The following is an 18,097-nucleotide window of genomic DNA, read 5'->3' as shown; positions in this document are numbered from 1 at the left end:
AAGTTAGCATTATTTGGTACCTTGAAAAATAGTGTTTCGTCTTGAAACGTAGTATTTTATGTTAAAAAAGAGAAACAGATAGGTATTAAAGTCGCTCAAGGTCGTAGAGGGGTTACCCGTGATAGTTTAAAATAATGATGATGATGATGATGATGATGATGATGATGATGATGATGATGATGATGGTGGTGGTGGTGGTGGTGGTGGTGATGATGATGGTGGTGAAGGTTATGATACAACGTTCGCTCAAATACATCGCATTGGCTAAATAGTTTACCGTATTACAAACGTCCCGATACATGGACGGAAGTCAGCATCGTAGCGACGCTCTCACACGTGAAACTGGCATATTTATAATTCTCCCAAAATACATTATCAATCATGTCTGGAAATGAAAATTCTGGTGATGGAGAATTCGATGATGTAATAAATGCTGAAGACATCCTTCATGTTATTGAACTTGATGATAATAGAGGTAGATGGTGTTTATATATTTATTTAATATTTACGTCATTCGGATAATGATTGCGATTCGGATATTTTTTAAGAATAATGATGTGATCATATGGTTCTAAAATTGTACTGTCCATTTGCCTTTATGAATAAAACAGGAAATCATCAAGTCAATTTGTTTTGAATGAACCTTAAAATCACATTCTGAAAGATTAATACTGATTTTACTGACCTTCCTTCGAAGTGGTTATGCCCAAGAGTCTTCTGGTATGAAAGAGTAGTGGTACTCTCTCTCCACAGTTGGCGCATGTCTGAAGAAAAAGTGCAAGAAAAGAAGTGCATATGTCTTTTTTTTAGCCATTTAGATTAGATTTCATGAAGCTCAAAATATAATTTTAAATAAAAAATGAGTGATCTTACAGTAAACCTTAGGGAAAAGATTAGTCTAAAATAATAGACGTGTTATACGGGATTCTTCCAATCCCTAACGTCTAAACAGGAATGTGCAAAAAACGGGGGTGTTTTAAAAATATCGAAATTGTTTTAAGTGAGGTATTTATGGTTGAAATTGATCATAAAGAGTTATATTCATATTTTACCATGTAAGTGAAATGTTATTTTGCACTAAACAAGCATTTAATGCATTAAAACAAGTTGTTTACCTTTCCAATAAAACGAAAGTTGACTGACACAGAAAACAATTATGCGAAGGGGAACAACTCGATATAATCGTAATAACTCGGCCTCCTCCGACAAAGCTTCGAGATAGACCTCGTTATACAATCGTAACAACTCGGCCATGGCCGAAATGTTCCGAGCGATTTAAAACTGTGCCCTGAAGCCTTGCAGGTGCCCTTCATGTATATATCGTTATGTTTTGACAGAATGAAATGAAAAAAAAGCCGTCAAACTCATAATTATAAGTTGGATATTTATTTTTTGTATACGGAACTAATATAAAATAACATTATCTGGTAATATTTCCTGTTTTTATGATATTTTATAGACTCTATATGCTTTAACCCGGAATCCTGATCGGAACAACTACCCACTTTTGATACTTAACAATTTGTACGTGAAGGATTTGCCATATCAAAAATCTAAAAAAAATCTGCCAACGTACAATTATTTGGACTAGGAAAAGATATCATGTGTATGGGGCTGGATCACAAAACTACTGGATCCCTAACATGGGGCTCAAATCGACTAAGCAAGGCAGACTGCTGGATCTTATCCATGCACATTTCAATCCTCCCGGATTAGCCGCTCCAAGCTCAGGTGTCCGGTGCGTTGTTTTGACCCCCAACCCCCTTGACTACCCCACATTTGTTGAAAAAAACAATAGAGTTGTGTTTTTCTTAAAAAAAAAAATTCAAACAACGTCGTCAAGGGGCTTGCTGACTCATTTTTGAGACATTTGGAAAAAAAATGGTGGGTTGTAGAGGGGGCGGGGAGTAGAAGAGGGTGGTGGGGGTCAAAACAACGCACCGGACACCTGTGGCTCCAAGCACAAAATGATCTAAAAAATAAATCTAGGAATAAGTGACCATTGTTTGACAAGTGGTCTTATTAAACAATCTTTTCAAAATGTAAAATTATTTTAAATTTCTGGCCATAATCCTATTTTCCATTTCAACAGATATATCAGAGGTGATGGAAGAAGCTGACCTTGGTGAAGATTTTGATGATGATATGGAGGCATCTGGTGGTCAAATAGAAGTTCAAGACATGGCTGGGGTCGTCTTTGATAAACACAAAGGTAATACAACCCTTGATTGTGATCCGATATATCCCAAATAAAAGGATTTGACTGATCTATATCACCATTACATTCTTTCCAGCTGGTATTTGTCTGTTGAAACAGCTACCAGAGACCGTTGCTACTGCCTAACAGTGGGACACTTGAATCACTTCTTTACATTCCTGTTGCAGACTTCACAATGAAATTGTACAAAGTTCACAGGTGAGGGGCTCCAGTGTGAGCCTGCATATTATTCAGAGGAAGATGACGAATAGTTTTCCTGTAAATTAAAGTCCCAGTTATGCTATGATATTTCTCTATGCATTAGATGATATTTGTAAGGAGCTTTTAACTGAAAGGACTACAATATTATTTGAATTGCAGTTATTTACACTTTATCATCAACGCAAAAGTTTAGTTAGCAGTGGGCTGTGTAATAAGTGAAAAGCCACTAAAATTTCATTTTACATAAATTAAGGCTTGGCAGTTTTTCTTGAACTTTTGGTACTACTTACATCTAGTATTGATAAGTTTTATTCAATTCGGTGGTGTTCAGTAACAGCTGTGTGTGTAAAGTCTGTATGTTAGTGCTTTTCTTCATCTGAGATGCATCGATTTGTATCAGCGATAGATCTTTCTTTTCTTCAGATGCCGTATTTTCTGTGCACATTGATCCTAACACCAGCCAACTGGCCGTAACCGGAGGTCAGGATGATACAGCGTTTGTGTGGAAAATCTCCACTGGAGAAGTTCTCTTTGAATGCACTGGTAAGAAATCTCTTTGGTATACTATGTGCATGATTACAGTGTTTTTTATGCCCCCCTTCGAAGAAGAGGGGTATATTGCTTTGCACAGGCATGTCGGTATGTCGGTCGGTCGGTCTGTCGGTAGACCAAAGCTTGTCCGAGTGATAACTCAACAATTCCTAGACGTATGGTCACCAAACTTCACATGAAGGTTGGGCCTGACCAGTAGATGACCCCTATTGATTTTGAGGGTCATCGGGTCAAAGGTCAAGGTCACAGTGACCTTTAATGGTAAAATAATTTTAAAGCTTGTCCGAGTGATAACTCAACAATGCCTGCACCCATGGCCCTCAAGCTTGACATGGAGGTTGGGCCTGACCAGAAGATGACCCCTATTGTTTTTGGGGGTCATCAGACCAAAGGTCAAGGTCACAGTGACCTTGAATGGTAAAAGGTTGTCCGAGTGATAACGTGACAATGCCTGCACCCATGGCCCTCAAACTTGACTTGGAGCTTTGGCCTGACCAGTAGATGACCCCTATTGTTTTTGGGGGTCATTGGGCCAAAGGTCAAGGTCACAGTGACCTTGAATGGTAAAAGGTTGTCCGATTGATAACTCAACAATGCCTGCACCCATGGCCCTCAAACTTGACTTGGAGAATTGGCCTGACCAGGAGATGACCCCTATGGTTTTTGGGGGTCATCTGGCCAAAGGTTAAGGTCACAGTGACCTGGAATGGTAAAAGGTTGTCAGAGTGATAACTCGATAATGCCTGCACTCATGGCCCTCAAAATTGACTTGGAGGTTGGGCCTGGCCAGAAGATGGTCCCTATTGATTTAAGGGGTCATTGGGCCAAAGGTCAAGGTCACAGTGACCTGGAATGGTAAAAGGTTATCCGAGTGATAACTTGACAATGGCTGCACCCATGGCCCTCAAACTTGATTTGTAGGTTGAACCCGGCCAGAAGATTGTCCCTATTAATTTTAGGGGTCATTGGGCCAAAGGTCAAGGTCACAGTGACCTTGAATGATAAAAGGTTGTCCAAGTGATAACTCAACAATGCCTGCACCCATGGCCCTCAAACTTGACATGGAGGTTGGGCCTGACCAGTAGATGACCCCTATTGTTTTGGGGGGTCATCAGGCCAAGGTCAATGTCACAGTAACCTTTAACGCAAAAAAGTTAACAAATCTTCCCCCACTGATATCTCAACAATGCCTGAACCTATGATCATTAAACTTGACATGGATGTTAAGCCTGACCAGTTGATTCATAGAGCCAAAGGTCAAGGTCACAGTGATCTTGAATGGTAAAAGGTTGTCCGAGTGATAACTCAACAATGCCTAAACCCATGGCCTTCAAACTTGACTTGGAGTTGCATCTGACTTGTAGATGACCCCTTATGATTTAAGGGGTCATCGGGTCAAATTTCAAGGTCACAGTGACTTGTCTTGTCAAAAAAAAAAAAACTTGTCTTGTGATAACTTGACAATGCCTGCACCCATGGCCCTCAAACTTGACATTTAGGTTTCTTGTGACCAGCTGCTGACTCTGGATTTTGAGTTCATAGAGTCAAAGGTCATGACGGTCATAACACACTTTATCCTCACACATTATTTAATGGTCATAATCTTAAAACAGCAACAAATCAGCTGTCATTTCAGTCCATGCATATTTCATTCAATTGTCCATATAATCCTGACAACATGGCGCTCAGGGGGGCATAATGTTTGACAAACATCTCTTGTTTCAACTTGTTGGCAGGGAATGATGGCAGGGCCCTTAAAAAAGGCGAAAATAAGCATCGTTTTGGCCAAAAAAAGGAAAAATATTAACATGATACATATAATGTTCAACTCGTTTTCAAACCGTTTGTTCAACAAACTTATCACAGTGTGTGTATACCACGTGATAAATTACATCATATCTGCTACATCAGAAGGCAATATTTTGCTTAAAATAAGGACTTAAATCAAAGATAACTTTTTTTTTTCTTTTCTGTGAAATTATGACCTCGAGGGAGTCATAGTTTTGTGCATGATTTGTGTATTTGGGACCGGCTATTGTGCTCGACTTCTCAACTTATTTAGGTTTTGATGCAGCGTCGGTATATTTTATATGAAAATAGAAGGAAAAATATTCGGACTAAGCGTTGACCTCGAGGGACTGTCGGTTCTCGAACGACCGCCTGTTCAAAAGACCGCAGTTTTACTGTAATACCATTGCAATAATTTTAGTGTCAAAAAACAAGTGCATTGAATCTCTCTTACTTATGTATCACTCGCTTATGACAAATGTATTTTTCCCAGTTTTTGCATATTTTTATAAATGTGAAATTGACAAGGTTTGTCTACCACATCAATCCATTTAAATTTAAAAAAATGTTGGTACATGTATCAGTATTTAACTTGGGCCCTTACATTATAAATAAACACACTAAAAACTGAGGAATTATGCACTATTTTTAAACCTGTAAAGTCAGCTGAGACAGCGATAAGATATTCATTTTAACATGTAAAATTATATATAATTTGCCTCATTCTTGATTGAATTTATAATTATAGACTTGTTTTAAGGAAACACTATATTTGCCGATTTTGGGACCATCTGGTGTCTAGTCCCTTTAATGATGATGTTTCTTTAATAACTCCAGTGCATCCCTTTTTCAGGTCACAAGGAATCTGTTACATGTACTAGTTTTAGCCACGATGGGACGTATGTAGCCACTGCCGACCTGTCAGGGCTGGTAAAAGTCTGGAAAATTGAAACAAAGGAAGACGTCTTCACATTTGAGTGCTCAGATGCTGAGGTAAGAAGCATTTATGATTGCAATCAGTGGTTCAGTTGACCATTAACATAATGATATCAGTGAATGGTTTTCAAAATCCAACTGACCCATTTAAACACTGACACAGGCATTGAGATAACAATTTTGACTTTAATGTCATAGTCCAAACAAATTACAAGCCAGTTGCTATTTGTCCATACACATATGTGAAATATAAGTGTTTATTAAGTGAAGAAAGGACTGTGAAATTGACACTGATCAAAGCTGTGCCAGTCGTGCTAAAGGGACTAGACACCACACAATACAATTGCAAGAAGAAAAAGAAAATTGTCAATAATTTGCATTAAATTGACATCATTGTGAACAATCCATTGAATCTTATTACTGATGTGCCACATCGCTTACTACATGCATGTATGTATCTTTTACAGTTTTTGGGTACTTTTCCAATTTGAAATTTATTGGGGTTGTCTACCACGTAAATCAAACTTTATTTAAAAAAACATCGGTATATGTATCTGTACTAATCTTTCAGTGACTTTCACATGCTAAATACACACACTTTAAACTGGAAAACGATTATGCACTAATTTTAAACAGCTCAACTCAAAATATTCTTTTAATCATGTAAAATTATACGCTTAATACTAGTTAATATTGACAATTCTAGGCTTGTCATTTTGAAATAAACTATACTTGTTTTTGCCGATTTTAGGACCATCAGGTGTCTAGCCCCTTTAAAATAAATGTTTAAACTATTATGAATATTATAATTAGGTACCGGTATTTTTATTTGAATATGGCATAAAAAATACAAAGGTGAATGGAAACAAAAGTAATGAACAATACATGATTAACAAAAGTAAACAAAGAAATCCAATGAAATCATATTGAAAAGGTCAAAGGAGGGATCCTCTAATTCATGTCATGTTAATTGCCTTGTAGTGGATGAAGTGGCATCCTGGCTCCCACGTTCTGTTTCTGGGCACAGTTGACGGTGACATCTGGATGTGGAAGATTCCAAGTGGGGAATGTAAAACCCTCCAGAGTCATGGCTGTACTGTTTCTTGTGGGGTCATTCTCTCTGATGGTAGGTGTTGTAAGATTACAAGAAGTAATGTGTAAGGGTGTTTGGAAAATTCTAAGTCGCAAATGTGAAATGCTCCAGAGTCATGGCTATACTGTCTCCTGTGGGGTCATTCTCTCGGATGGTAGGTGTAGTAAGATAACAGGAAGTAACGTGTAAGAGAGTTTGAAGATTCCAAGTGGCGAGTGTAATTCCCTTCAGAGTCATGGCTGTACTGTCTCCTGTGGGGTCATTCTCTCTGATGGTAGGTGTAGTAAGATTACAAGAAGTAATGTGTAAGAGAGTTTGGATGATTCTAAGTGACAAGTGTAAAACGCCCATGGCTGTACTGTCTCCTGTGGGGTCATTCTCTCTGATGGTAGGTGTATTAAGATTACAAGAAGTAATGTGTAAGAGAGTTTGGATGATTCTAAGTGACAAGTGTAAAACGCCCATGGCTGTACTGTCTCCTGTGGTGTCATTCTCTCTGATGGTAGGTGTAGTAAGATTACAGGAAGTAATGTGTAAGGGTGTTTGGATGATTCTAAGTGACAAGTGTAAAACGCCCATGGCTGTACTGTCTCCTGTGGGGTCATTCCCTCTGATGGTAGGTGTAGTAAGATTACAGGAAGTAATGTGTAAGAGAGTTTGGATGAGTTAAAGTGGCGAGTGTGAAACCCGCTGAAGTCATGGCTGTTCTGTCTCCTGTGGTGTCATTCTCTCTGATGGTAGGTGTAGTAAGATTACAAGAAATAACGTGTAAGAGAGTATGGAAGAATTCAAGTGGGGAGGATTAATCCCTTCAGAGCCATGGCTGTACTGTCTCCTGTGGTGTCATTCTCTCTGATGGTAGGTGTAGTAAGATTTCGGGATGTAACGTGTAAGAGAGTATGGAAGAATTCAAGTGGGGAGGATTAATCCCTTCAGAGCCATGGCTGTACTGTCTCCTGTGTGGTTATTCTCTCTGATGGTAGGTGTATTAAGATTTCGGGATGTAATGTGTAAGAGGGTTGGGAAGATTCTAAGTGACAAGTGTAAAACGCTCATGGCTGTACTGTCTCCTGTGGGGTTATTCTTTCTGATGGTAGGTGTAGTAAGATTACAGGAAGTAATGTGTAAGGGTGTTTGGAAGATTCTAAGTGGTGAATGTGAAGTGCTCCAGAGTCATGGCTGTACTGTCTCCTGTGTGGTTATTCTCTCTGATGATAGGTGTACCGGTATAAAGGTTACAAGAAGCCCACCAGTCATTAATTATATGTGTGTTTTCAGCTTTTTATTACTCTGTTAAAATCATGTTATCAGTAATCAATATTTTTAATTAAAATTAAATGAATTATTTAGTAAGTAACTAAGGTTAATCACACAAGTTTTTATGTTTGTTACTAATGTGTATGACTGTATTGACTTTAAATAAAGTTAACACCTTCACTTCAGCTATCTTTGAAATCTCAAGCAAATCTTTCATAGCTGTATTGCATATACAGTAGAATATAAATATTGCTGCCTTTGAGGGGGGAAAGTGCATCTTGTAAACCCAAGGCAACATTGCTGAGCGAGGTTTTAGCCTTGGTCGATGGTGTTTGCCGAGGATTGACAAGAGGCACCCTCAAGGGTGGCAATATTCATATTATTATACCAAACAACTTTATTAAACTTTAGTTCCTTATTTAAATATGGATTAAGTATTTGACGTTGCTTAAGTTACAGAGACAAACATATTGCCATTGTTGTCTGATACCATAATATAAACCAAACGTCTAACCATATATGGCACAGAAGAAACGGCAGAAGGTTAAACCCGTATTGCACCATACTATGACTGTGACTGTGGCCAACAGTGTGCGAGGGAGTAACAGTGCAGGGTAACAGTATACAGTTGTTGCATGGTCATCTGTGTAACAGTTAAAACTGTTGTCCCGAGGTGGAGGGGATGACTTCCCGAAGGCAACAGTTCAGAATGTCATCCCTGACACCGAGGGACAAAAGTTTTGACTGTTACACAAACGCCCATGCAACAACTGTTTTATTACCTGATTATATATTTGATTATATATGTTGAGATCAATTTCGGCAACATCAAAACATCTTCAAATCGCGACATTGTTTGTTTACGTCTGATATTGAAAGTTTTTGTCTGGTAATGATATTTATTATAAAGACATTTGAGCGCTTGAAATTTCTTTGGTATTCTCTGTGAACCAATTAAAATTGCAAAACAGATTCTGGAAATTCATGAGTTTAAACGATATGCAGTTAATTTATAGAATTTCGGTAAAACCCATGACATATCCTCACGCTACATACTGTTGACTGGCCAACATGTTCAAAACATTTGTAAAACAGTCGAAAATAGTGAATTACATTTACATAGGGCATCTCTAATAATAGAAATTGTTGCCCGTTGAAGTTTACTGTATAATATTGTTTAGGCAATAACTGAGTATAATATTGTATAGGGAATAATAGGATATAATATTGTATATAGAATAATATAGGATATAATTTTGTTTCAGGAAAAAGGATGTGTGTTGGATATGATGATGGTTCACTCAAGATTTGGGATCTGAAGTCTGTCAGTGTACAACACAATATAACAGGTATATTTCAGGATATTTGTTCTTCTTTTTATCTTGTCTGTTTTTCAAAGAAAAAAGACCTGATATTGTCAAGCCTTTGGTGATCTTCAAACTTTAACTTTGACCTTGGTCTTAAGTCGAAAACCATTCAAGATATTTGAATGGAACTTGGTACACATGTTGCCAGAGACAATGTGCAAAATCGATAACTTCACTGTAACTGGGTTTAATAATTTTTGAGTTACACTCCTTGTGGTAGCCTGATATGGCTTTTGTTAAACAACACTCCTGATCTCTTGTACTCTTTGAAACCTATATTTAGCTTATTGTAACTTCAAAGAATAGAAGTCAAGATTATCACATAAGCTTTGTTTGTCTGATTAACATGTACCCAAGAACTTACACCTTGAATATAAAAATTGCAAAAACCAAGTTAAATTGAATTGAGTCAGTCGGTTCATTGCAATTTCCATTGTCTTACTGTCTTGATAACTTGAAAACTTTGAGATGGAATTTTATTAAACTTCATACAATGATAGAACATTATGAGAGGAAGTGCAGAACATTAAGAGAGGAAGTGCAGTGTACAAGAACCACAATTTTTTCAGCTAAGCACAGAGTTAATGCCCTTTGTCAATTTTTTTTGTGTCAGCAGCGTAACTTCTTATTTACTTGATGGATTTTAATAAATAACATACTTTGGTCAAGTCGAATGAGTAATAATGCAGTGTACAATAACGTCCGTGTTATAGCCTACTTTTAAAGAAATAGGCGGCATTAGGGGGTATTTGTCGCTCCTGTGACGGCTTGTATTTGTTGCTCCTGTGACGGCTCTAGTTTAGTTCTGCTCCAAAGATGACTGATAGAATTGGATGAGCCTTGCTGTCCTCTTGTAGCACTTGTATTATGTTGAGTCTTCCTTATTTCATCATTGTACAGGAGTGAATGCCCACAAGTCGACAGTCCTGTGTGTCGACACTCACCCCGTCAACAATGTGATCCTATCTGGGTCAACTGATGTAACGGCAAGAGCTTACAACAGTTCTACAGGAAAGGTGAGATGCAGTTATAGGCCAAAAAATACTTCTGGTGTATTTTTATTTTTTAAATGTATTCTTTTTTAGTGTGTGCTTTAATATGTAGTTTTTAAGGTTAAAGATGCACTCTTACTTCCAAATAAGACATACCATTCATGACGCAATTTATCACATGGTTTACACACACTGGGATTATAAGAAATAATCTAGTTAACTCCATAATACAAATCCATATATCTATGCTAGTCAGCATTGCAGATTTTGATTTATATAAACATCTATCTAACCAGTCATACTCATAGATTGAAATACAATTATACATGACTTTTTTGTATGCTAAGTTGTGTACCCCCATGTTCACATATTTTGTGCAATATAATTTGCAATGAAACAAATATTTGTTGTATGGTTTCAAGGTCAGATACGCTCAATGTCTTTTCAAGATATTCAAATGAAACTTGGTACACATGTTTGCCTTAGTCTGTTTGTAAAGCATGGCCTATATTTCTGTTTTAATGGCTGAGTTTTGCCCCTCAGGCAGCCCCTTGTTTGACTGAAAATATAACAGACAAGCATTGGTATTGCGCTCTGGTTTGGGCTATTCCATAAACATGACCCTATTACTACCAGGGCATGAGTTCTGTTTATTTACTGTCAGTTAGAAGTAATTTGTCTTTCAAAGGGTTTTACTGTGGCTTATCACAGATGTAAGAAGGGTGATGAATGTATGCCATATGTTATGGACTACATGTACAGTCAAGACCTGTTGGCTTGATATCGCTTGGCTTTCATGGTTGGCTTGATATAAATGTTAAGGACCGATTCAGTTTTACTATTTGTAAGCATTTCCGCTTGGCTCAATGTTTGTGAGGCTGAATATTGTATATTGGCTGGTCCCTGTGAAATTGAGCCGACATGATCCAACTGTATTACATAAATAATTTCTATTCTATGTTGGCTTAAAAAAAATATGTAGACATAGAGAATATTACATGGGTGGTCATATTACATGATGGAAATCATCAGACAAGTTTGCTTAAATTAAGAAAAAAAGTAGCCTTGGTTTAATGAATTTTATATTGAATTACCACAGAAGTTATAATTAATTGATATCATAAATACTATTTTGATGGTTACCAGCCCCATCTACGTAAACATTGCTGTTTAGTGGACAATTTTTATACTCTGTTATATATTATTATATATTGTCACAAAGTTGTAACACAAGTTATAAAATTCAATAAAAAATATATAATGACATTATTTTATGATATTATTTAAGATATTTTTAAATATAATTTATATTTTTAGTTACTGGGGTCATATGACTGTTCATCACCGGAAACTGAAGAGGATTCGGTCGAAGCAGTGGCCCTTTCTCCAACGTAAGAGATATGTGGTGTACACGTGATCGTGCATGTGAACTTTAACATGTTAAAGCTACCAGAAGAAATTTAAATTAATTTAGTTTTATGTTGTTCAGGTATTCCATTTACCTTAACTTAAAAACTGAGAAAAAAAATTGTGTATTATTTTGGAACCTCAATGTTCTAAATTAGTCAAATTATTACGCAGACTGGTAAAATGCGAGTTTTATACCATATAAAAAACTATAACAATATCTTAAAAGTTGATATTTATGAAATTAATATATAAACTTATTTAATTTTGACTAAAAGTTAAAAGTTTTCTTAACTATAAACATATTTTAAAATTCAATGCCTTTTACACTGCTTAGTTTGAATTTGATAACCAACCAAGCCCTTAACATTTATTTACATCAATATGACAGCTGAGTGGCATTTTAAAACACTGTTACTATAATCATAAATATTGATAAATGTAGTCATATTTATACAATGCAGGCACAGTTATGCTGCTACAGGGACAGTGGCCGGAGTATTAAGTATCTGGGACACAAATACACAAATTTGTAGGCACAAGTGTCGGCACGAGGTATGGAATTATTACTTTTTTTTTTAGGCATTGTCAAATCCTTGATGTCATCATAGGTAGACTCATTAAAAGCTCTGAATGTTACTTAAAACCTATGTTTTACATGGAACTTATATAACATGTTGCCATTGAAAATTACGCATTGCCGTAGATTAGAACATGTTGCCATTGAAAGTTACGCATTGCCGTAGATTAGAACCTGTTGCCATTGAAAGTTACGCATTGCCGTAGATTAGAACCTGTTGCCATTGAAAGTTACGCATTGCCGTAGATTAGAACCTGTTGCCATTGAAAGTTACGCATTGCCGTAGATTAGAACCTGTTGCTATTGAAAGTTACGCATTGCCGTAGATTAGAACCTGTTGCTATTGAAAGTTACGCATTGCCGTAGATTAGAACCTGTTGCCATTGAAAGTTACGCATTGCCCTAGATTAGAACATGTTGCCATTGAAAGTTACGCATTGCTGTAGATTAGAACCTGTTGCCATTGAAAGTTACGCATTGCCGTAGATTAGAACATGTTTCCATTGAAAATTACGCATTGCCCTAGATTAGAACATGTTGCCATTGAAAGTTACGCATTGCTGTAGATTAGAACCTGTTGCCATTGAAAGTTACGCATTGCCGTAGATTAGAACATGTTGCCATTGAAAGTTACGCATTGCCGTAGATTAGAACATGTTGCCATTGAAAATTCCGCATTGCCGTAGATTAGAACATGTTTCCATTGAAAATTACACATTGCCCTAGATTAGAACATGTTGCCATTGATAATTTCACATTGCCGTAGATTAGAACATGTTTCCATTGAAAATTACACATTGCCGTAGATTAGAACATGTTTCCATTGAAAATTATGCATTGCCGTAGATTAGAACATGTTGCCATTGATTATCTGGCCCCAATTTCTCGAAACTTCTTAAGCTTAGCAGGCTTAAGTGGCTTATTTCAATGAAGCAAAATACAAACTGAAAATGGATTTTGATAATGAATAATGGTTTATTCTGTTAATCCTACAGATTATTCCTACATAATTTCTAATAATTCTTGAAGAAGTAAATATAACACATTTTATAGTAGAACAAAAATAGTGAGATTAGCTTAATCCTGTTATAAGGGACTTAGGAAGTTTCGAGAAATTGGGACCTGGGACATAAAAACTTAAAGGCATAATTCTGCTTGTATTTCAGGGGGGTATAGTCAGTGTACAATGGGATCGTTTAACCCCGCAAGTATACACAAGCTGTTTAGATGGAGCTATACGATTATGGGACGCTAGAAATGGTGAGATGGTCTCAAAATGGACTGGACACACAGACTCTATACTGGGATTCGATGTGTCAAGGTAGGAAATATTGGCTTCTCTATATCTCAGTTTTAGGGATGATGGTTTTGTTAAAGGTACACTCTCACAGATTGACTGATCTGACAACTTCTTTTATTATTTTGTCTCAGAATCAGCTGATTTTTGCATCAATGCTTTCAATTCAGTCATAACTCACAATAGAGCACATCTCAATTGATTGGAAAACTGCTGAAAAATTCATTTTTCTTTAAGCGTTAGTAACGCTTTTAGCCATTAAACATCAATTTTCGAAGGTACATATTAAAAACTGCATCTGATTCTTTATCAGCAGTCTTATATCACAGGTTTTCAGACATTTACGCAAAATTTGGCTCATTATGAGATAAAAAGTTGTCAAAACGATGAACTGTGAAGTGCAGCTTTAGGAATGCCTATTTTCATTATTTTTCTGAAAAAGTTGCAATAAATGTCATGAATATTAACATGTGATTGTACTGTAACTATAAACATTTCAATGAAAATTAAATTTGATGTAATTTAGTTTAAAGACATTACATGTGTATATTTTAGATCATGGCTGCAGACTGAGAAACCTTATATCATATATATATCAGAGACAAAGAATACATTGTTGCTACAGAATAATTTGAAACATTGCCAGTTTGGACTGATTCATACATGTTTTAAATAGAGTTTTAAACAGGACCAGGATTGTTATGTTTTGCATGGAATTATGTACACTTTTCTTCTTTCAGAGATGGGAAATATTTGGTGACAGTTTCAGAAGATAAGACGGCTAGGGTTTTCTCCCTCAGCACTTCAGATAGATAGGGCTGAAAACAAACAAATCTTTGTAAATCTTTGTAAAAAAATAACCAGAAATATTTTGCATATACATGTTAGTCAGGTATATGGTAATAATTCTATTAAAATAATTTATTCACAGTTTTTAAGTTTTCAGAGCAATAATTGTAAGAAAGGAAAAGCTTTCCTGTTTCAACCGCACATATCACAGTGGTGTTAGATTGTTTGCTTCCAAATGTTGTTCAAAGGTCATTTTCCCCTCTTGGACAAAAAGCATTTCCAAGTCTTGGTCAAAAGTCATTTCACACTCTTGATGAAATGTCATTTCCCACTCTAAGTAAAAAGCCATTCTTGGTGAAAAGTCATTTCCCACCCTTGGTAAAAAGTCATTTCCCACCCTTGGTAAAAAGTCATTTCCCACTATTGGTGAAAAGTCATGTCCCACCCTTGGTGAAAAGTCATTTCCCACCCTTGGTAAAAAGTCATTTCCCACTCTTGGTGAAAAGTCATTTCCCACCCTTGGTGAAAAGTCAATTCCCACTCATCATGCTCTTTCAAAATCTGTGACACTATATCAAGCTTGTCTGATTTTTCAGAATTGAGGTGATATACAACCTTAATGTCATTGTTGGCGTCGTGTGACATAAGAGGGGTGTTATACAGCCTCAATGTCATTGTTAGCGTTGTGTGACATAAGAGGGGTGTTATACAACCTCAATGTTATTGTAAGCGTTGTGTGACATAAGAGGGGTGTTCAGAATGTAATTCAACTGCATTGCATTTTCATTAGATTGAAACTTCTCCAAAGTATTTTTGTGTAAAGAAAGATTTGTGAAGGTTTTTTTATGATCTGTGTCAGTATTCTTTTCTATACCCTTACTATATTTCTTTTAAAATGGACTTATCAGCCTTGTGTCAATTTCGCAAGGCCATAAAATCTACATTGGTTGTCTATATGAAGACATATTAGTAGAAGCCATAGGTGATTCTTTGAAAATTTTAAGCAGTATATATTGACCGCCCTACATGCTGTTGCATTGGCCTTAAAGCTGCACACTCACAGATTGACCGTTTTGACATGATTTTTTTTATTATCTTTTTTGTCTTGGAATTAGCCAATATTTGCGTTTATGTCTGGAAACCAGTGATATAAGACTTCTGACAAAAGAGCAGTTCACATTTTTTTTAAATTTTCATTTGAAAATTGATGATTTATGGCTAACCCTTTAAGAAAACTGAAATTTTCGGCAGTTTATCAGTTAATTGAGATCTGTTCTATTGTGAGTTATCTTATATGACTGAATTGAAGCTCGGATGCCAAAATGAGCTGATTCTGAGACCAAAAATATATGAAAAAGTCAAAACTGTCTATTTGTGAGAGTGCAACCATAACTCAATAGAATAATCATGATATTCCCATGAAATTTAGTAATCATGTTACCTGTGATAATAAGCACAGTAGCAAAATGTCACATATATTAGTATTGTCATATATTTATTTGATTAAGTATTGCCAAGATATGACCCATGAACAACTAAAAAAACACTAGGCCATGGTTTGCATCTGCCTTCCTACTTTTGGTGAATATTATACGATGGTTGGGACTGATTCACTGACATGTATTACTTCACGTTAACCAGGCAATCCTACGGAAACCCTCGGTTATTAGATTGGGGTATGTCGTTGTGCTGGCGGATGGCTGGCATGGCATCAATAATTTCTGTCCTTGCTGTAACTTGACAATGCATAAGAGGGTTTTAAATTTACTTTGCGCAGATGTCGCCAATGGAAGCCGGTGTGTTAAATACAAGACCCATATATGAGTCAGCCAAAGGTCAATGTTACTATAGGGTCATTATTCAAAATTTCTTGTTGTTTAGACTAAAGCTTGACCATGCATTGAGTAAATTATAAATAAATACAAATATTCAACATGAGAACTGGTATGTCATAGGCAAGAGGTCAAGATCACACTTCAGGGTCATTGGTCAAATGTCATTGTATATTTGCTAGAATTTGTTTGGGAATTAAAAAACAAAATTTGGGAATTAAAAAACAAAATAGCACGAATGTTCACCATATGTAGCTTGCATGTCGCCTGAACAAAGCGAATAAACAATATGAGTTCAAATTCATAAAAACATTTCGATCTTTATTTTAAAAATCTTTTATTGAACTGTGTCATCAGTTCTATCCAGCGGAGGGCTCGAACTTGTTGGCGTTTCCCCAACAAAGCTCTGGTATATATATATAAAGCGTCACTCTTATGTCTGTTTGTCTATCCATCATGTGTTCGTTTTGCCAAAATCTTCTGATTGGCCAAATTGACAGCCTGATTTGTGTCGCATTGTGGTGTATCTAGTTTTAAAGTGCTAGTGTATTGTGAAGTATATGTTTATCGTTATTTCTGGTATGCAGAGTTAAAGATGTTTTCAATTTCAATGCATTTACCATGACTAAGCAATGATAAACCAACACTATATAAGACATGGATTGTGTTTTCTCTTCCGTCAACCACTAAGCTCAAGAAATAATGAAAGAAAATGGTTACTGAAAATCTTTCCGGTCCAGGAACTTCGTACATTTACTTGGTATGACAGTTCACTTGTATGATTAGTAGATGACCCTTTAAATGACTGGCATGGTTCTGTTAAACCATCTTCTAAACGTCCTTCGAATGACTGCCATCTGTCTGTTGAAGGCCTAGTTTAATCCTTCTATAAGTGACCCCCCATAAAAAAACAAAACACGCACACACAAAAACGTGTATTGTACACATCCTCTGTGTACTGATCTTAATCTAATTGCTTAATTGTCTTATTAGATCTCCGATCCTGCTGTGCAGTTTTGGAAGTTTTATTATAGAAATGGACCGTAAATGGCTCTGAATCAATAAACAAATAAACAAGAAATTGGCCCCTACTGTGACATCAATGCAATTAGCAGGAGATGGACAGCAGGAGATTGTAATGCCAAACATTTCTTAAACATGGCCTTTAAAACATCTCCTAAACGTCCTTAGAATGACTGGCATCAAAAACAAACTGACGGTAGAAACGCACATGGACGTCGCCAACAACGATATAGGGGATAGAAGGAGGAAGGAAACGTAACTACAGGAAGGTGGCAGGAAGAGATATCCCCCAGAAGGTTGAACTTTATCTTAAAAGACTAAGCAAGGGGAGAGCCCGAATCGCTGGCGTATCCTCTGACACGGACCTATAAACCACGAGTAAATTTGAGCTTATCGAATTGTCAAGGAAGGGAGTTTCCAATCCATGGTTTATAGGTCCATGCCTCTGAGTACTTCACTGTTTTGGTGACCATGTTCGAGAGAGAGAGAGAGAGAGAGAGAGAGAGAGAGAGAGAGATTCTTTATTTCCTCCGATATGAAGAGACATGACACATTATAAACAGAACATAATACAAAGAAACATTGAACAAAAATTTACATAAATTATATACAACAAACAAATATATCAGATAGGAAGGATAACTATAAATAATACATCTAGTAATACTGTATGATAACTATGTACTTATACAGTGAATGAGACATAGTTTTGTAATTTCATTTACCTTTCCCCATTCTACGACGTCTTATTGTTATTAATTTGTT

The 18,097-nt window shown here is 36.4% G+C and overlaps 1 protein-coding gene across 1 annotated transcript; it reads left to right on the top strand.

The window, feature by feature from the left end:
* The first annotated feature begins 321 nt into the window (after nt 1-321).
* Nucleotides 322-16,965, top strand: LOC128239911 (angio-associated migratory cell protein-like). The gene is made up of 11 exons (XM_052956358.1): nt 322-475; nt 2,093-2,212; nt 2,843-2,962; nt 5,613-5,752; nt 6,677-6,821; nt 9,311-9,394; nt 10,313-10,428; nt 11,722-11,795; nt 12,276-12,366; nt 13,558-13,712; nt 14,429-16,965. Exons 1-11 carry the CDS (start codon nt 382-384, stop codon nt 14,502-14,504), a joined length of 1,215 nt encoding a protein of 404 aa, XP_052812318.1. The 5' UTR covers nt 322-381; the 3' UTR covers nt 14,505-16,965.
* Nucleotides 16,966-18,097: the final 1,132 nt, after the last annotated feature.

The sequence above is a fragment of the Mya arenaria genome, chromosome 7, assembly GCF_026914265.1.
Source record: "Mya arenaria isolate MELC-2E11 chromosome 7, ASM2691426v1".
In the NCBI taxonomy this organism is placed as follows: domain Eukaryota; kingdom Metazoa; phylum Mollusca; class Bivalvia; order Myida; family Myidae; genus Mya; species Mya arenaria.
The sequence above is the reverse complement of the archived record's forward strand: the minus strand, read 5'-3'. Positions and strand labels throughout refer to the sequence as shown.

Coding starts and splice junctions, on each gene's coding strand:
- LOC128239911 (XM_052956358.1), top strand. CDS start 382: ATGTCTGGAAATGAAAATTCTGGTGATGGAGAATTCGATGATGTAATA. Junction 2,213..2,842: donor CGTCTTTGATAAACACAAAG/GTAATACAACCC, acceptor TCTTTTCTTCAG/ATGCCGTATTTTCTGTGCAC. Junction 13,713..14,428: donor CTGGGATTCGATGTGTCAAG/GTAGGAAATATT, acceptor TTCTTCTTTCAG/AGATGGGAAATATTTGGTGA.